We start from the raw sequence: 20,279 nt of genomic DNA on the forward strand, positions 1-20,279 counted from the left end.
GTGCCATTTTTTCTGTGCGTCTGTATGCTTATGCATAGGCACTGTAGGAAAGAAATGTATTTTAAAATGCATTTCTAAAAATGGAAATGAATACAGACTCGGGTGATTGCACAGTGCTCTGCTCTCGGCTCTAGCCTTTAGGCCTTTAAAATGCAGCCTCTCCCTCCTAGACTTATGATGCCTTTTACCTGTCATAAAGGGAAGTGCAGAAGCCCAAATGCAAATGTGCCTTCAACCGGTGAAGAATCACAGCATTTGGCTTGAGTAGGTTTCTGTGCGGTGTTGAACCTGAATAGTAAAGTGAGACCAGCCAGCCAAAATGATCTTGGAAAAGAGAAGAGCCTGCAGCAGCCTCGTTCCAGGAGGCTCAGGGCTGCAACCTCCAGCCTGGTCTCTTGGTGGTTTGAGACACACTTGGCTCTGCTTGGCATCACCCAATGGTGCCAGGGTGCTCACTTGGGTGCCACTGCAAGGCTTGCCATCCTCTGCTGCTGGAGCCATGCACAACAGCCTGTGTGCCCGTATCACTTATCCTTCCAGCACTTCCCCCATGTGCTCTGCCAGTTCCCAGTAAAATGAGGCATTTGGTAGTCCTAAATGTCCTATTTATAAATAGGATGTCTTTCAGTCTGTTGCTTTGAGAAGAGCAATGGGCGGTTTACAGGCTGTTTACATAGATGCCATCACGTCTGGGTGCTCGGTGTCGATAAGAGGTAAAGAGTGCAAAGGTTTTTAAGGTGAGATAGAAAAATCTTTAGCCTGAGCATCTGGGTTGTCCCAGACTCTTTTCTGTAAATGGAGGCATTGGAGGGTCTCGCCCTTCCCTAGCTGAACCAGCTGACTGGATGAGGGTGGCCGTGGGGCGCAATCTCTTTGTCGTGCATCCCTGCGTGTGACAGGTAGCAGTCAGTCTGGTGGCTCTGCCCCAGGGACCACTCTGTGCCTGCTGACATACCCCACTGGCATTTCTGGCAGCTCTGCCAGGCTGATGGGGTGTGGGGTGCTCTTCTCCCCCCACCTCATGACAGCCTCTCAGCGTTAATGTGGAGTGCAGCTGGCAGCATATGGCAGACGTCCCTGCTCTCAGCAATTGCTCGGTGAACTCTGAAAGCGAAGGACAATCCCCGCAGCTCCTGCCAGCTGCGGTGCTGAGAAATCCCACGATGGAGCTGGCCGTTTTTCTGTTAACAGCAAAATTTTGCACTCTGTGCTGCCTGGTTTTTCCCTGCCATCTCTTTGGGGACGTCTTGCTCTGCTTGCTCCTTTTTCCTTCTCCTTTTATTTTCACTTTCCCTTGAAAATTGCTCTATTTGTCCTCTGGTGCCAACCTGGGTTGGATTGCTCTGCATTCTTGTTGATCTGCTGCCCAGAATGGTGAGGGCAGCTGCTCCTGCAGCTGATAGAGTGGCTTGGGTTGGAGAGGACGTTGAAGATCATCTGGGTCCAACCCTCCTGCCACTGACTGCAACCCTTCAGCTGTGACCATCAGATAAACTCTTTACCCACTGAACAGTCCACCCTTCAAATCCAGGTTTCTCCAATTTAGAGATAAGGACATGGTGCGGGACCATATTAAAGGCCTTGCACAAGTCCAGGTGGGCAACATCAGTTGCCCTTCCTTCATCCACCCATACTGTCACTCCATCATAGGAGGCCGCCACATTGGTTAGGCACAATCTGCCAGTGGTGAAGCTATGCTGGCTGTGTCAGATCACCTCCACATCCCACATGTGCCTTAACATCTCTTCCAGGAGGATCTGCTCCACGATCTTCCCAGGATGCCGATGCTTTCCTTGAGTGCTGTGGGGAAAGCAGGGCTGGTGGTGAATGACAAAGCCCCCATGCAGTGGAGGGGAAGGGCAGTGCCCATTGCTGAACAGCCTGTGGTCCTGTCCCAAGCTCTGGCAGTTTCCCCCAGTGCCTCCTGCCCTGCAGCGCAGGCCCATTGCAGGAGGAATTCTGATGTGCTGGGATGAGAGCCAAAGCTGAGATGGGGGCAAAGAAAGCTGGTGGGGGACAAATTTTTCCATCTTGACTCTGTGGCTGCCCTGTCAGTTTAGCCCTATAACAGTTTTACAATCTTTATCTGATATAGGTTTAAGAGGATTTCCCTGGGCGCAGTGGGATTATTATAAGTCAGAGAGCAGTCTCCAGCTGATATTCCTTCAGCAAGTATTTATTTTAAGTGGGTTTAACTGTATTTAATTTTTTTTTTTTTTTTTTTTTTGCATGGGTTACAAGTAAATTGTTTACATTATTAGAAAAGTAGATCCTGGATAAAATGAAGGAATGCACTACTGCTTTCCAGCTTGGGGGTGGTGGAAGGAAAGCAGCAGCTGGAGGTGGGGAGGAAAGAAGATAGCACAGCAGAGCTGGGGAAAATGTAACGTTATTCCATGCGGCACTGATTGGTAATGCTGCCAGACAGCTGTTTGCAAGTGGATGTAATGGGGAGCAGAGCAGCAAGAACTGTGAGAGTGCTGCTTTGTCCCTTGGGGAGGGGCTTGCATCTCCCCCCTCCTACCCAGCCCCTGAGCCAGCTAGCTGACCTCACAGCACGGTTACACTAATGCCTTCCCCCAGTTCTGGATTTCTGTGCTGCCTTCAGATGGGAAGAGCACCACCACCACGCCTTTCAGTGTCCTCACTCTTGCTCCCTGAGTCTTGTAGAACTTTATTCATGCTGCTTAAAATGTCAGCACAGGGCTCTGCAAAGAGGGGATGGTGTAGGGATGACTGCCCTGGGGACATCCTTCAGTTTCAGGCATGGTGTATGCTCAGATCTTCTCAGACCTTAATCTTCAGATTTTCCGTCCTCTTCTTTGAGAGCAAAGTATTTATGGAACCATCCCTCACCAAATGGGTGTTGTGATTGTAACTTGTAGTACTGGATTTCTTCTTGCTGAGGGTGAGAAGGTGCAAAGTCCACCTGCTGATTTGTGCTGCAGGGTGAAAACTGAAGGCAGGTCCCAAAGCAGCAGGTAACCATGATTTAAAGGTTTAATTAAGAGGGTTAACATGAAAAGCTGAAGCCTTGTTATCCAGTATTGTGTCAGTGTACTGCAGATGACCACCAGCCCTCTAGCACTGCACTGTCACCTTCTGAGCTCCCAGGTGTACAGAGGCCACCTGTCCACTTGTACACCTCCCTGCAAAATGACAGGTGATGGCTGTGTGCTGGGATGACCCACCTGGCAATGCTGCGCTTGGACACGGGGAAAAAGGCTGGAGAGGAGGTGAGGTTGTCAGTCATCCAAAAAGCCTCATTTGGCAGCTGAACCCACACAAGTGTGTGAGTGCATCCAGAGGATGTGGCGCTGGTACAGGTGGTCTTGTGTATGAAGAGCTTCTGCCTCTTATTTCTGGGGTGCGCATAGCCAAGGCAGAGCTGGAGCTCTTGATCAGGGTGAATGGTGGAGCTTCTGTCCATATGGGATGGGAAAGTTGGTGATTATCAGAGTGCTGTGCTGGGAGTTGGAATCTAGTAAATGGCAGGGAGAAAAAGGGATGGGAAGGCAAGAGGAGGAGGAGGGAGCGTGGAAGTGGCAGGTGGGAAGAAGAGCAGTGGGATGTGTAGGAGAGTGGCATCCAGGGGGTGTTGGAGCAAGGGAGGGCTGTGTGTAGGGATGGCTAGATGGGGTGGAGGGAACGTACTCACTCCCTCCTGCAGTGGGAGGAGGCTCACCAGAAATATGCACCACCACCTCTGGCTGGTCTCCTGCTGTGGGCCTTGTAGGGGCTATTTGCCACCCTTTTCATGTGTCCTACAGCAGTACCATAGGTATGGTTTTGTGCTCCTGACCCTGGAATAGGAGAGCACAATTTTAGTACTGCCTTCCACCAGGGTCATTGGGATGCAGTAATTACTGTTGCACTGCCTCCCACCCTTTCTTCCTCTCCCCTTGCAACAGGGGAAGTAGGAGGCAGCACGGCACGCTTTGAGGAGCTCCTTTTGAAGTGACTTTATGAGTAACAGGCTGCCGAGCTGTAGGAAATGAGATGCTGGCACTCTTTGCTCTCAGATCATTTCCACTCCCTTACGTCTGTGGCCAGAGCAGCAGTCTGCTGTCTGCCTATCCTCAGAGACCTGGGTCTCGTCAGATCTCATCAGCTTCAAGAGGCTCCTGCCAAGGGTCTGATATCAATGGAGAGAAGGGGAGAGGAAGAATCGGGAGGCTATTGGTGTGGTGGAATAGGTAGCAGCACTGTGGCTTGGGCTCGCATCTGTGGGGTCCAGCATGGCCAGAGCCTTGTCCGATCCCTTGTCATCTGTGAGGTAACACTGTCACGACAGAAATGCCGGTCCTCCTGGTGACAGGCAGGATGCAGGGCTGCTGTTGGGGTGTATGCCTGGAGTAGTGGGACAGCCTCTCTAGGCTACCAGGAACCCAACCTGGTTAAGCTGATGAGACATGACAGCATCACAGCCCAAGGTGGTATTGCTGCAGGCAGCCGTACTCTGCGACAGCAGCACTGGCATTGGGGACGTGTCATTTGAAGCCTGTCATGACACACATCTGGCTGTTGAAGAGGCAGTGTATAAATGTGTCTCCTGGTCACCAGCCTGCTGGCAGTGTGCAAAGAGAGTCTCTCTACCAGGGCAGCCTCTCATGTTGCTCTGTGAGGTACTGTTGCATCACTGGGCCAACAAAGTTGTTCATGATGCTTGTTGTGCAGCCATGTAAAATCAGAAGTCTGTGTTTGGCAGCAGTCAGTGCTGCTCGTGCTGCTCTCATCCCTGCTCATCATGTTGGTGCTCCTCTGGGGGGAGCAGCAGCAGCTTCTTTAGCAGATTTTGCCTTTGTTTCCTTTGGGTTAATCTCTTTCTTGGCACCTGATTATTTGCTTCTCTGGGGAATGCACATGGCTTTGCCCATTGCATGTTTGGAATTCCCATCTCCCTGGCTTTAATCCCCATCTGGGAACGGTGGCTGGTGCCTGGGGCCCAGGTCCAAGCCTTGTGGGGTCCTGATTCTGGTGTCTGTGCCCAGGTGGGCAGCTCAGGGAAGTGATGCATTGAGTGGAGGCCAGCTTCCCCAAATGATTCCTATATTCCCACAGGACAGGTAAGCGACAGCATTACAGCTTTGCTGCCATCCCCATCACATTGCTGTTGATGTCCCTCATCCCCCCTGCTGTAAGCAGGACGCAGGGTGTCCTCCTGGCACCCCTTCTCCCAGCTTTGTGAAAGCAAGTCGAGGCTCCACACTCCCATCGCTGCTCCTCCATCTGCCCTTTGGGGTGCTGAGTTTCCTGCCTTCCTCATTCCCCTTTCGGCGTGCTTCTGTTGGTGTGTCATTAGCTGCAGCGAAGCATCGCTCCCAGGAGTGCTCTCTGGCTGACATTAGTGGCAGACAGTGACTAAAACAAAGAGACAGCTCGGTGCGCACAGCGTGTTCGCTTTGTGCGTCTCGTGCTCCTTGCTGCTGGTGGAAGCTCAGGAGGGATCGCAGATGTGGAATAAACAGGAGAGCTTTGAACAAGTGGCACTGTAATCCCTCCCTGCCCCCTCCCTCCCACCCCCCTTTTTGCAGGCATTAGTTTGATTAAAATTGCATGAGCCCGCACGCGGGCATGTTTTATTTCATTTATTTATTTCCTCCTGGCAGAAGACCATTTTGAGGTCCCAGCAAGCAGCTCTGTCCTGAGAGCAGGATAAGGGGCTTGGGGTGCTTTCCAGGATTTGTCCTGTGCAGTGTTCGTGGCCTGCTGCTATGGGGCTTGTTGTGCTGGCGGGACCTGCTTTTCCTGTGGGATGCTAAACAGCAGCATGTGCTCCCCTGCAGGGGGAGGACAGGAGCTGCATCTCCTGGCAGGAGCCTGTACTGTTTGTCTGGGGATGGAGGGGCTTCCCTGCTTCCCCTAAAAGAAGCAGAGAAGTTATCAAAACACTGAAAAAAACCCAAAGTTTCACCATCTTTGGTTTCCTTTTCCAGCCAGCTTTGAGCACCTTGGTTGGCAAGGAGTGAAGTCATCGCTTCCATAGCAAGCATGTGTCCTGAAAAAGGCTGTGCTGAGCTGCCTCCTGTGAAACTGCAGCTTGGGTGATGAGGGTCTCTGGGTTGGGTGAGAGCATGGCTGCTCTGCTGTGCATGGAGGGGAACTGTAGGCCATTCGGGAGAGGTTAGCATCGCAAAGCAGCAGGTGAGAGGGAGGCATTGAATTTCAATCAAGCAGCGGTGGGGAATGAAATCTCCTTGCTTATAATTCAAGCTCCCAGCTCGGGCATCCCTCTCTTTTACCTTGGAGCAAATCTCCTGTAATGCATAGGAAACAGCTCAGCAACTGCAGTTCTGCCTGCCATTGAGGCAGAAGCTGGGGTTTATTAAAGACATGCAGAGCTCTATAAAAAAATATTTATGATCTTCTTGAACTTAATCATTACAAGTCAAATATTTGAATAGGTAGGGGCAAGCATTTGATGATCCCTTTCATATTTCTGCTTGGTTACGCTTGCTCCATGTGTATCTGGATGCATGGCCGGGGGCAAGAGGGAGGTGAGGGATGAAAGGGACTTAGTACAGAAGGGGAAAACAGGAACAGAGCGGAGAAAAAAGCAAATGAAGCTACTGAAGGTGAAAATAATAACAATTAGACTAGGGGGGACTGAGAGAAGGCAGAAGAATAAAACTGGTCCTTTGAAGAGAAAGGGGATAGACAGTGAAGCCTTTTATTAAAAATTAAATGGTTGAGTCTGAAGGCAAATGAGGAACCTGCAAAGAAGCAATAAATAAATAAATAAAAGAGGAAGACAGGAAGGAGAGAAACACTTAAAAGGGAAATGAGAGGTTTTTGCAGGTGTGTGCTGTTGAGCATGTCAGCAGAGAAGCTCCATAATCACCTCTAATATGTGACAGGTACTGGAGGCTTTGGGAAAACAAACAAAGCTCAAACCTTGCAATTATTTGCCCCATCCTTGGAGGTGCTTCTGGCTAGGTTGGATGGGCCCTGGGCAGCCTGAGCTGGTGGGGGGCAGCCATACCCGTGGCTGGAAGTTGGGGCTGGGTGGGCTTTGAGGTCCCTTCCAACCCAAAGAGTTCTGTGTTTCTGTGATTGTCAGCCCCTTAAGTTCTTCAGATTCTTTTCACACTGTTTTGTGTCACTCTTGGAGGTTGAGTTGGAGTTAGCAACTTGGAGGTTGACCTTTTTCTTGCGCTGTATGAGGCAGTTCGTTTTGGATTTGAGCTGTATGTCCTTTTCAGTCTCTTTCGGACCCCCTCCTCCATGTGGACATCCTTCGATTATCAAAATAAACTGCATGGATTGAAGTATGCAGTAAAACTATTTTAACATGCAAGTATAAGAGGCTGCATTAGTTGAATTGAAATCACTTTGCATGGATTTTTCTGGCATAAACCAGTCATTAATAGATCCAGGATGTCTGGGGATGATCGAGTAGTCAAATAAACTTGCAGTGAATTTTAAGGAAAAATGGCTTTCTGTCTCTTATTTCTTTTTCTCAGTGACAGTTAGAAGAATGAACGTTTTTCTTAAACAAGGGGTGTTTTTGCCTTTTTTGATCACTTCCATGCTTGTTCGTGCTAGGGGAAGCAGGGTGCAGAAATGCTGTGCAATTCATTTCTCTGTAGAATGATGACATCTAGAAGCAGCAGCCTGATGGAACTGTCTAGAACCTCAGGTGTCAGCCCTCTTCCCATCTTTGCAAATGGTCACGGACATCATATCTTCCTCAAAGAAGTTTTCTCCCAGGTGCTTTGTTAATAGAAGTAAGCCAGGACTTAAGAGCTCTCAGAGTCTGACAGAAAGTCTCTTCCCTCATTGATTTCCCCACTCTTCCTTCTGCACTGCCATGAGCTCTTCAGTCACCCTTGAGTCTGCCAGGCGCAGGAGACCAGAATACCTAATGGGTTCAAGCAGGGCTTTTGGAAAAAGTACAGAATAATTAAGAAAAATAAATCTTTCTTGTCATTTTAATGTAGCAGAAAAGGGAACAGCCAAAAGCTCTTTTCTTCTTCCTTTCTGAAGGTTATGTTTACAGGAACTTAGATACAATTTGAAATGTGATAGCCTTTATAACTGGACCACTTTGTAGGTCTGGGTTTTGGGGAACAAAACTTTGATAGGCAAGGTGGGAGTATGTGTACTAGCTGTGCCACAAACAGTGCTCCTGAATCTACCTTTGGTTGTTTTATTTTGTTTGAGTGGATGAATGGGTCCCCACTGGTGCTGATACCAGGGCTGAGTTTTGGTAAGAGTTCTTTTACAAAAGAAAGAGGGGAAGATGTGAGTAGAGGGACTAGTAAAGCTTGATTTCCTGTGGTTTTTGCTTCGTGGTTGAATTCCTGGGTATCTAATAAAGTGTAATCATTGCTTTTCCTTGATTGGGATATTCCCATGGTTATCTTCAGGGTTACTTCTTTGGTGTTTGAGGTTTGAACAAACATTACACTCGTTTTCTGAGAAATAGTTTTCTGCGGTGGGTATCTCCGCTGCTTCTTCAGTTGTTTCTTGAAACCAGTGAGAATTTGTTCTGAGACCACTCTCCATCTCTCTGTGTTCATATCCAGTTCTGCTTGCTTGTGTAAGGAAAAAAAAAAAAAAAGAAAAAAAAAAAAAAGCCATTTGGATCAGGTAATTAAGAGAAGTTGTTTCCCCAGGACACAGGTGATACAAGATCATGTATCTTATCAGGCTCCCAGTATGTTCTTTATTTGCATACCATAGCTCCTCTACATGAGGAATCTTGAGCCTTCAGTCTTTATAGGTGCTTGTGAGGCAAGCTGTTATCTTGGTTGGTGGTGGAGAGAGCAGACACTGAGCAAGCTGAGCTTCAGGTGAGGAGCAGGCAGAGCTGGTGGTGTTTCTGGATGGGAAACACTGGGTGTTTCCATTGTGCTGTGCCTTTCCCAGCCCCTGAGCATGCGGCAGCCAGCAGAGCATCTGTGCTTTGCCTGGGCTGGTTTCTCAGCCTGCCTCCACTGAGGGCACGCACTCGAGCAGCAAAGCAAGCGGAAAGCTTTGTGCTGGTCATTTTGCCATTTACCTACAGGGCGGTGAACGGCAGCTGGGAAGCTGACAGCTTTCAGCGCCTTTTGCACTCTGATGCAGTAGCAAAACAGGCACTGACTGGTAAAAAATGAGCTGTCTGGAGACCTGGGGACAGCAGCGTGTCAGCTGTGGTTGGCTCTCGCTCAGAGGTTTCACCAGCAGAAGGCTGGAAGCACTATAAATAAAATCCTGGATTTTGCAGGAGTCTGTGATATTGATCCTGCACTGGAGACATCGTAGAAACCTCCTATTTACTAGTTTATTCTTGACATTTTCTTTGCTTTTTTTGTTTGTTTGCTTTAATGCACTACTTTGATACAGTGTGTTCCTTTGGATTAATGATAGCAGTACAAAAAACATCTTTATTTAATGGACATTTTATTTCCTGAATACTTAACATTTAAAAGCGTCTCCTTGTTCAGCACTATAAAGTGTGTGGGATAGCCTGGAAAACCTGGACCTGACCTCTAGAAGGCCTACAAGTAAGCAAGACTCAGACCTACCAGCCTGTGCCTCAAGTTGGGGGGCAGAATTCAGGACCTTTGGTCTTTGTGAAAGGTATTACTAACAAGCATAAAAGTAGTTAGAATATGTCATTTGTGCATCAGGAACTACTGAGTGAATCATTCCTGCCTGCCTGACATTGGAGTGACTGTCCTGGAGGCAGTGAGCAAAAGGATTTCTTTGCAAACCTTACCAGAGGAGTGTAGAACTTTGTGACGGAGGCGTCATCATATCCATCAAATGGTCCTCATTTGCAACTTTCCCACCACCTCAAGAAGCCCTGTTCCCTTCTTCACCTCCTTCAAATGTAGCACAGTTGGTAGGCAAAGCGGTGTCCCCTTCTTTAGCTGTTGGAAGGGTGCTGCTCAAATCCTGTAGGCAGTGCTCTGCAGGAAGAGCAACTTGATGGTGGCCATCTGTTGGTGGGGTGACAGCCAGGGAGGTCAGCTGGAGTCTGAGAGAAGGGAAGGGCACTGGGTGTTTTGAGATGCCCAGACCAATGGGTTATAAAGAAAAATACATTTATTAAAAGGTTTCAGTATAAAGATGCCCAACAGAAACACGCAGAAAATGTGTGAGCCAGCCTAGCTTTTGTGGAGGGGTTGATTGCTATGCTGAGCAGGAGAACAGCTGTTTACAGAGTCTCTAGAGCACTACCAAGCGCAGCACTTTGGCTCCTCTCTTCCTGTTCTTATCCCCTGTGTCCTAAATCACTGCCACCTGAGCTAGAAGAAGCTTGGAGCATGAAGAGCTTAAAGAGAAGAGATGGCTGTTGCTGTGTAAGAGGCAAGATGATAGAAGTACAATAAAAGGAAACTCATTGGGAAAATGGATTTGCAATAGTGGATATTATTTTGACTTCTGTGTTTGCAGAAGTCTGTCAGCTATTAGGCTGAATTTGCTTGTCTTAATTCTGCTTTGTGCTGTCCTCAGTGCAGGAAGAGAGCAGGTGGTGTTCGTGGTTGGAGAACTTGGCCTCCATCCTGCAAGAGATGGACTGAGCCTTTCATTCATCATGGGGGTGCTAGCTTCAAAGTAACAGCTCTGGGTTGCCAAGGCCTTGTTGGAAGAAGGTGGCTTGGAAATGCCCAGAAGGGCCAATGCCCTTCGTTCCAGCCCCAGAAATAATTCCAACTCATGCTGGCTTTGCGGGTTGGTAGACGGCTTACTGTCTGGTAAAGATGTGTATTTATGTATTATGTTATAAACAATTTCTATGCTTTGAATGAGACTGTAAGAGAAAAAAAATTCCAGTTGTAGTCTCTATGGGATCTTTTTGTTCATTGATTCCAGAGCTTTCTGTGTTCTGCTTATAGAATCGTTTGAGTTGGAAGGGGCCCATAAAGCCCAACTCTGCAGTGGACAGGGACACCTACGGTTCCATCAGGTGCTCAGAGCCCTGTCCAGCCTGACCTTGGTTGTCTCCAGGGATGAGGCTTTATCTGCTACCCTGTGGCTGTCAACAGTTTGCTTAGAAACAAACATGAAGATGTGATTCTGGTCTCTCCTTCCCTCTCTGTGCAGCAGAAAGCCTGCACTTTTATTTTATCTTCCCTTGGGAACTTAAGACGTAGACAAAGGCTGAATAGAAATTAGGCCTGTAATGTAAATTAAACCTAATTCTGTCCTTCCTTTGGTGCTTTGCTTGTGGGGACTGAAATGCTCTATTCTTGCGTGATCTGTAGGAAGGAGGGTTTTGGAGGGGATGGACAAATCAGGGCAGGAGTTCCAGGGCCAGCTTTTTGGAGGCATGCACTGCTTGCCCACCTTTGTTGCTGATACGTGCCTGCTGAGCTCTGACGGGCAAGCACTGGTCTCTGGCACAGTCAGTTCCCATATCTCTGCTCTTAGCTCTCAAGTGTTGTTAAGTAAAACACATCGGCTTAACCCTGTGTGAAAGAGGTGCGCGCTCTGCCCTTGTATTTCCAGTGGCTTAGGCTTGCATTAAGCTGCAGTGGCTTGCTGGTGGCTGCCCAGCTCAGGATCAGAGGGAGCGCTAAACCCTCAGCGAGGTGAGTTCTGGAAGAAGGATTTGGGAGCTGAGTCACCTCGACTTGCTGCAGGAGGTTGTTGCCTCTGCTCCTGCAGCGCTGCAGCCATGGAGCAGGACTGCAAAAAAAGCATGCATATTTGGAGGTTTCCCTCCCTACTCTCTGTCTCTGCCACGTGCTTGGGCTCTTGGGAAACTTCTGCATCCTGAGTATCCCTGTCCTCAAGACTGGCTCCAACATTGCTCTGGTTCATTTTTGCTTAATGTAGAAATGATGACTTTCCCTGCTGAGTGCCACCTCCCCCTTTCACATACCACTCCTTTCTGGCTTCCCCGTTCTGTTTTCTTTTAATAAAGTCACTTGAGCTTCTTCTCCTCAGTTGTCTGATAACCAGATGCTCCTCAAGATGCTTTGGGACTGGGTGTGTGGGGAGAGCCAAAGCAGCTGGCTGGCAGAAGCCTGCCCCTTGCTACTTTGGCTGAGAGCAGAGGGACTGCAGGGCTTGGCAGAACAGGGGCACTACCCTTTCATCAGGAGTAGCCAAGGGAAAGGACACCAGCAACTCAGAGGAGCACTGGTCCCCACCAATTCACCTGGGGCTCAGCATGCTGCAGCTGAATGCTTCCCCAGGATAAGTTGGTGCATCCTAATGTGTGGCACATAGGGTGTGCTGGCAGGGAACGTGCTGCTGCCAGGGTATGGCTGCATCAGGACCAGAAGGAGCATGAATAATGGGTAGCATGGGGCAGGATGGGTGTGACTAACAGGCCCCACAGCACCAAGGGAGAAGTTCAGGCCCTGAGTCAGAAAGCCGAGCTCATTTGCAGTTCACACATCCTCCATCTGATTCTTTTCTCCCCTTTCTTCTACTTTCTTGTCTTCTGTGCCCTTTCCCACTGTCTGTCTGAACTTGTCTGGCTGTTTTGAGAAAAGCATTTCTGTCGCTGTAATCACTCCAGCCAGTCATTAATGTACAAACAAGGCTACTATTGTAATCTGGGGATTTATTGCTGCTGCTGTGAAACAACTGCTGTGCCATCTCACTTACTTAACTCTTCAGTTCCCCATTTGCCTCTGCTTGTGGCTGGGTTGGTAGCAAGCTGCCCTTTTAGGGAGCTGTGGGTGTGCTGGTTTGCTGCTTTCCTGCTTTCTTTGCTGAATACTGCAGTGGTGTAATTGCAGACAGTTGCAGTGTTTCACCATGGATTTCTTGGTTGTGGAGTAAGTAAAAGTGACTGTGATTGGGCTTCTCATTCGAAGCAAGTCTTAAACGTTCGCACTGGGATTACAAACATGTTCTGACTGCTTTTCTTTGTATCCCAGCACAAATGCTGCCTTCCCTGTCAGGATCCTGAAGGGAATTCACCAATTTTAACAAGTACATGACTTCTTTTTAAAAGGGGTTTTAAAAATCAGTATTTTTTCAGCTGCCTTTTATTTCAAAGCTGCCTTTACCTATCCCCACTTTTCAGACAAGACAGTGCAGGTTGGGCTTTGCTGGAGAAAAGTAATCTCCACCCTGAGCAGGCTGTTGACCCTTGTGACCCAGGAACCCATCACTACGTGCTGCTAGGTGAGGTAAAGGACGAGTTTTGTGTGGAGACCATTTCTCATGCTCCCCTTGCTCTCTGCTGAAGGTGCCAGGGGTTTCTAGGAGGGATTTGAGAATAAGGTGAGTGGAAGGTATTGTCAGTGCACTGTCTGCTTGGTTTTGTCCACATGCAGAGGTGACATTTGGGGGTCTTCATTCTTTTTGCAGCATATAGCAGCATGTTTTCTTCCTCTGGAGGCATTCCAGGTAGGAAGTGCGTGGTGTGCTGCAGCAGGAATGGATCGGCAGCATGTGCAGCTAATTGCCAGGAATGAGGGCTGGAGAGGATTAATCTAATCATTAATCTAGGTATCTGTTCAGTTTTATCGCCACCCCTCCCTGTGCCGCACACACGTGCAGGTATTTGGTTCCCATAAGGAATGGAAATCAGGGTGCCTTCTGCTGCCTCAGGGCAGCTTGGGTGGTGGGCTCCTGTTCTTTCTGAGTTGTATTACCATCATAGAATCACACTGTCGTTTGAGGCAGAAGGGACCCTTAAAGGCCATTCAGTCCAACTCCCCTGCAGTGAACACAGATACCTACAGCTCCATCAGGTGCTCAGTCCTGTCTAGCCTGACCTTGGCTGTCTCTGGGGCATCCACCACCTCTCTGGGCAGCCTGTTCCTGTGTCTCATCACCCTTATTGTAAAAAACATCTTTCTTATATCCAGTCTAAATCTCCCCCATGTAAATTTGAAACCATTTCCCCTTGTTGTATCACCACAGACCCTGCTAAAGAGTCTGTCTCATTCTTTCTTACAGTCCCCCCCTTACATACTGAAAGGCCACTCTCAGGTCTCCCCTGAGAGGCTGAACAGCCCCAAACTGATGGTGCTGGCACCATGCTTTGTCTTGAGCAGCTTTTCTTGCAAACACAACCAGAGGGATGGGAAGGGGGCTGGTGGCAATGAGCTGGGATCCCTGTGGGGCAGCAAGATGTCACAGGGCAGATGGAGACATAACTCTTGCACTAATTCCTGTTAAAATCCAGAGCAGTATTTCTCAGCCAAAAGCAGCTCCCTGGGAGTAGGGAGTGCACATATTTGTTCTTCCTAAGTAGTTCACACTTGAGGCTTGGCAAGCTTCACTCTATCCAGAAGGTTGGAACTGGGCAGTTGGGGACACAAAGTAGCACCATGCAGTGCCTCCAAAGTGTCTTGGAGGGTAAAAGCAAGAATGAAACTCAAGGGAAGAAGAGGCTGGTGGGTCTTTGCTTGGCCTTCAAGATAGCCCTGCTGTCCTGGCTGTCCTCTTTAAGTAGCTTTACTCCTGAGGAGCCTGCAGTATAACGCTGCCATAGAAATGAGTGTTACCAGCCTGAGCCTCTGGCTCCCAGCCTGCTGCTCCTTGTTCATCGCTTAACAAGGAGATGGCATCCCAGCCAGGTTCACTGCCTTTCCTGGGAGCACGTGAGATGTTAGTAGCTCTCTGATTTGTGGCTGGCACAGAACAGCTTTGCAGCCTACTCCTTGTGGGTAATTGAGGTTTGGATAGCCAAGAACAAACCAGAACAAACCTGGGGAAGGGGAGATACCTGGGTTTTCTTTGTCCTTTTGAGGGAAAGTTCAGGAAGTGGGGCTAGTTTTGGGGTTTGGAGGAAAGTGTGTTGGAGAACTTGAGATGTGTAGGGAGTCCAGACCAGGGAACTCTGGTCTGTGCTCCTGGAGATTGTGAGTTCTCTAACCTGAAGCAAACACCTTCATTCCTATTCTGCGTATACTTCTGCTTTCTTCACAGGTGCTCCTCACTTGTGCCTTATTGAAGTATGTGTTTGAGTTGGGTTTGTCTGCAGCTTGTGTGTGCAGCAGAGGGATGCTCATGGGTATACCTGGGAAGAGGGGTTTGGGGAGCACAGCTGGGCTCCTTCCTCCTCTTCCTCTTGGCAGCAGGGCTCTGGGCCTGTCCCTGGCTGGGTACCTGACACCCTCTAGTGGCAATATTGACATCTAATATTTCAGCAGCTCTTCAAACTTGGGGGTTGCGATCACCCCCTCTACAGCAACTGGTGGCTCAGGGCTAATAGGAGACGCTGTATTTCTTACCCTGCTGACTCATGACAGCAGTTAGGGGTGGGCTAAGGGCCAGGCTGTGCACTGGGAGAAGCACGGTGCAGGAGAGAGGGGAGCAGAGAGACAGAGCTACACACTGGTTTTCCACCAGAAATGCATTTTGCAATAGTTCTGGTGTGTAAGATGCTAATCCTTCCACCAGGTTATGACCTGGAAATATGGAATCCAGTTGTCACAACGGCGCTTGCGTCAGCCTGTAAACAGCTTGGGGAGTGGGATGGCGAGCAAGACGTGGCTGTAGTCCTCCACTTTTCCCTTCCCACCATGGGAGCCATGGGCAGCTGCTGCTATGAGCTTTGTATGGGGAAAAGGCTTCCTCTTGTTGCATTTGCAGGGCTTTCAAATCAAAGGAAGGAGGGTGGGCAGAGCACTCCTTTCACCCATCATTGTAGGGAGGCAGGTGTAGGAGGGAGCTCTGCCTATAAAGCAGCCCAGTGGGAAAGTGACTCCAGAGAGATGACGGTGATCAGATTTAATTTATTTAAACAATCTAAGAAAAGTTATAGGAGTCCATAGCTGGAGGGCTAAGAGAAAGGAGCTGCACTGCTCTTGAAATTATTCAGAAAGGTTCAAAATGAAAAATTGAAGTCTTCCATGCAGGCGCAGCAAGCTGGTGAGTTTGGCTGCCAGCCCTGCACTGCTGGGGCAGTAAATTCCTTGGGAAATGCACACTTGGTCAAAGCAAATGCGCTGGGCTGGGCTGGGCAAGTAAAGATTTCCCTCTTGTTTACTCCATCTTGTGGCTTTTTTCTTCCCTTTGATTTTGCTGCCATAAATAACGCCAGCAGTTGTCTTCATGGCAACTGATTGCTTTCTCTAGCAGTGCCTGAATGAAGCAGATGCAGCTTTTGGCAACATAACCAATTTTGTCAGATCTTCCAGTGTTGTCAATGAAACTGAGCTGAGATGTGTTAATGATATTCCCCTGGTGCATGGTGGAACCGTGGGCACTGACAGGTTCACTAGTGCTGCCTTGTCTGCAGACTTTAGGGGAAGGCTGGCATTGCTCCTTCTGTGTGATGTTTCCTGAGACAGCGAGGAAATACTTCCTTCTAAGAAAGCCTGTCTGCTGGGAATGTGTCCCCTTCTCTCCAGATATCACTGCCTGCATCCAGAGGGCAGCCGTGCAGGCACAGCAAGGTGACACAGCTGGGATGGGATACCTCCTGGCCTCAGCTTGCACTGATGTGCCCACCTCTGAAACTGCCATGGAGAAGACATGACAGGGCTTTCTGTCCCATACCATGTCCCTGTTAGTGCTTTGTGCCTTGTCCTGCTGGTTGTGTGACCCATTGACTTTGCAGCAGCAGTAGTTCACCTTGTGCTCAGGCTCCTCACAGGCTGGGCTCCTGGCATTTTCTCCCTTTTCTCCTGTTAATCGAAGTGAGGCTTGGTTGGCAGTTTTGTTAGTCAGTGCCTGGCTGTGTCTGTGTCCCAGCAATTGAGTTGCTGCCCTTACTGGAGCCAGTTTTCTCTGAATGCAGGATTCAGTTCCCTCCGAATGCAGAAACTCTTCTGCTTGGCCTGAGGGGGTCATTAAGATGTGAAAGGATATAAACAAAGGAGAGGGGAATTGCATCTTCTGACTTCTTTATGAGGGAAGATTAAAGAAGCTAAATACATTTAGTTTGGCCAAACGGTGACTAAAGGGAGAAGGGCAAATGGGGGAATTGGAGTGGCTGAAAGATGTGGGCAGGAGGAGCTTGGGAAGGACGGGCTTTGCTCATGATTAATTACAAGCATAAAAAGAAACCTTTCCCTTAATGAGTCCGGGTTGTAGTCCTTTCCGTGGGTCAGCGTTTCAGCATCCCTCACGCTAATGCTCTGCTCCTTCCCTGCAGTGATCCCCGACTCGCTACGAGTGACCGCGGTCCCACAGACGCTGCACAGAGTGGAGCGCGACTCCCTGGAGCTGAAGTGTGAGGTGTCCAAGAGCACGGCCCAGCACAGCCACGTCTCCATCTCCTGGTACCGGCAGCGGGGCGGCGAGGCACCCGTGGAGATCATCTCCCTCAGCCGCGACTTTGTCCTGCGGGCCGGGGGCACCTACGCCCAACGGCACGCCACAGGGGACGTGCGCTTGGACAAGGTGGGGGAAACCACCTCGAAGCTCACGATCTTCAACCTCCACCCCTCAGACCAAGGCGAGTTTTACTGTGAAGCAGCTGAGTGGATCCAGGACCCAGACAAGTCTTGGTATGCCATGACCCGCAAGCGTTCTCAGGGCACCATCGTCAACGTGCAAGCAACTGGTCAGTGTCTCCTTTCTCTTTTCTTGCTTGGCTGGGTGGTGGGAGAGAGCAGAGGAGGTGGAAAACAGCGCCGTGTGTTGTTAGGTTCACTTTCAGCTTGCTATTAGTGGCAAAACAAATGAATCTGCACGGCCAGCTGCAGAGCTCCCCTTGGTCTGAGTCGCACTTAACAGTGGAAGTGGAGCAAGCCCTGCAAATCCATGCATGGTCTGGGATTTCACTGCCTTAGACTTCGGTTCTCTGTTGAGTGTATGGTGGGATTTGTGGTCTCCTAAGATAAGCCCAGCAAAAGGGTACAGTCATGCGTGGCAGCTGCTCCTGGAGGGGTTGCTGAGGTCCCTCACTGTTGGTAACCCAAGCAGGGTAGGCCCACTTGTCTCAGCACCACTGAGACCTGGACCAGTAGCATCTTCTACCACAATCTCCACTTTTTTCCTGCCACTCCTGGTGCAGGGCAGCACAAAGCCATGTTTTGGAGTGAGGAGAGGGGTCTCCTTTGCAGTGGCCATCCTGACAGGTCCTCTGCATGGCCTTTGGAGGTGTCTATGGCTGCCTCAGCCCAGGCTCCCTCCTCTGCTACATGACCTTGCTTGAGAGGAGCTGGCAGGCTGAAGGGCAGGGAGGATGCCAGCAAATAGCAACCAGGGAAGAATGAGGCAGGAAGGAAGCTTGATGGCATACCCTACTGCCTTATGCAGCCAGTGATCTGGATTGAAAGGGGAGCTGAAGCATATACGTTGGGCTCTTGGTGCTAGCACAGGCAATGAGAATTTTGGGAAATGAGGAGATAGGAGTGACAGAGCAGAAAATAAAATGTTTCTGTATTCCCTGAGGTCCATTTGCAAGTCAAAATCCTTCCACAGCAGCACAGGTTCCTGCTGAGGATCTAAAAACCTGCATGAGTGTTTTTTCCTCTCTGATATCCCCCAAAGGCCCTGTCTTTTGGCCCTAGCTGAGCTGGTGAGCAGGGTACAAGTAGAACCAGGCTCCAGAGCACATCCCTCTGTGCCATTGGATCCTGGCCTGACAGCAGAGCTGCTCCCAGGAGGAAGGGCTGGGACAAAGGTGCTTTGGCTGAGGAGGCCTTGCAAAGTTTGGCTGCTGAGCAGCAAGCTGCCTCTCACAGCTGCAGCAAATCTCTTGGCCTTCCATGTTGTGGGTGCATGCATGTGTCACAGGAATGCAGTAAGTTGCAGCCATCTAACATGAGGTGTGCTGGTTCCCTGGGTTGGCTTTGCTGAGCTGACTTGAGCTGTTTCTCCCCAGATAAAGAGTTCAGCGTCAGGCTGGAGACAGAGAAGCGGATGTACATCGTGGGTGAGCCGGTGGAGTTTCGGTGCATCCTGGAGGCACAGAACATCCCTGACCGCTTCTTCTCCATCTCCTGGGCCTTTAACAGCTCTCTCATCGCCAGTCTGGGGCCAAACGCTGTGCCGGTGCTTAACAATGAATTTGCCCAGCGTGAGGCTCTGGGCCAGCTCAAGGTAGCCAAAGAAAGTGACAATGTTTTTGTACTGAAGATCTACCGCCTCCGCCTTGAGGACAGTGGCAAGTACAACTGCCGGGTGACTGAGCGGGAGAAGACTGTGACAGGGGACTTCATTGACAAGGAGAGCAAACGGCCAAAGAACATCCCCATCACCGTCCTGCCTCTCAGTAAGTAGGGACCTCACCACCCTCTCCCAGGACGCTGCCAAGAGCTTCTGGGCAGCCAGCTAGCGAGGCTGTGGTGTGTCCAGCCCAACAGTGCGGGAAGGGGAAGAGTAAGAGTTTGCATGTTGTGGAGGCTTGAAATCCCAATTGGTAAGGCATTTTTCTAAGGAAGAGTAAAGCAAGAAGGATGTGTGCTGCTCAGGTTCAGAGGTGAGGAAACATGCTCCCCATATCACCCCTGCCTGGCAGTTTCGACCATGAACTGAAAGTGTGTGCGACTTGCTCCTTGCCCCTCTCCCCTCACGTTGCCCTGCAGAGAGCCGGCTGCTCTGAAACATTCAGCAGGTGTAACAGCAGGCTTGTCCCTGCTTTATCCAAATTGCTGCTGAGCTTCTGCAGAGTGTTCAGTGGCTGTTGTTTGGTTGTTGTACAGGGCACTGGGGTTTTGCCCTGCAGTGGGAAAAGCCAGGATGCACCTCAAGCTCTGCTTTGCTCTTCAGCATGGAGCCCTGTCGTGGTCGCTGTTGCACCTGCTAATGTTGGTGAAAACAGCCCTGCCAGGGGTTTCACTTATGTGCCTTTTGTCTTTATCAGGCAGATGAGATGAATAAGGTATATAGCAGAGTAAGAAAAGAGGGTCAATTGACTTGGGGGGTCTCTATGATGCAGGTAGCCTTGGCGTGGCCAACTAGGCAAGTGTTGTCCGTTACCATGGCCAGGGGGTTGACCAAACAGTCTGAAGGACTCTGGGAGAAAGTTTAGTGCAATGTTTGTCTCTTTTCACTTAGGCTTATAGAGAAGTGCAGCCCTTTCTTCTAGCTTTTTTTCTCCTCACTTCTCCAAAATAAATTCTCATTATTTTCTCTCTTACCAATATTTGGTCTCATTTGTTTGGTATTGAAAATTACTCTAATTAGAAATCTCACACTGGACAATTGTCTAAAGTACAGTACTTACAGAAAAGCCGGGCATGTATAATTGCTGAGATTTCTTACAACACCAGCTCTAGGAACAAATGTGATTTTTCAAGGGTGCTAAGTGTCCATAACTCCAATGGAAGACAACAGGAGTAACCAGCACTCAGTAACTCTGAAACACTAGCCATAGAGCCTCACATCTCTGGGAAGCTCAGAATGCCGGTGTTTTTGATGTTGCTAAACATTGATAGCTACCTCTAGCATTGGTAGCAACGCGAGCTTGCGACAGCTTC

At 49.4% G+C, this 20,279-nt stretch overlaps 1 protein-coding gene across 4 annotated transcripts in view; it reads left to right on the forward strand.

The window, feature by feature from the left end:
- Positions 1 to 20,279, forward strand: part of IGSF3 (immunoglobulin superfamily member 3) — a 171,671-nt gene that overhangs the window by 124,414 nt on the left and 26,978 nt on the right. For all 4 annotated transcript variants that reach the window (XM_048955649.1, XM_048955650.1, XM_048955648.1 and 1 more), the window contains 2 exons: positions 17,006 to 17,416; positions 18,683 to 19,072. In XM_048955649.1, coding sequence (XP_048811606.1) covers positions 17,006 to 17,416; positions 18,683 to 19,072 — 801 coding nt within the window. The remainder of the gene's footprint in view (positions 1 to 17,005; positions 17,417 to 18,682; positions 19,073 to 20,279) is intronic.

Source organism: Lagopus muta, chromosome 1, assembly GCF_023343835.1.
Source record: "Lagopus muta isolate bLagMut1 chromosome 1, bLagMut1 primary, whole genome shotgun sequence".
Taxonomy (NCBI): Eukaryota; Metazoa; Chordata; class Aves; order Galliformes; family Phasianidae; genus Lagopus; species Lagopus muta.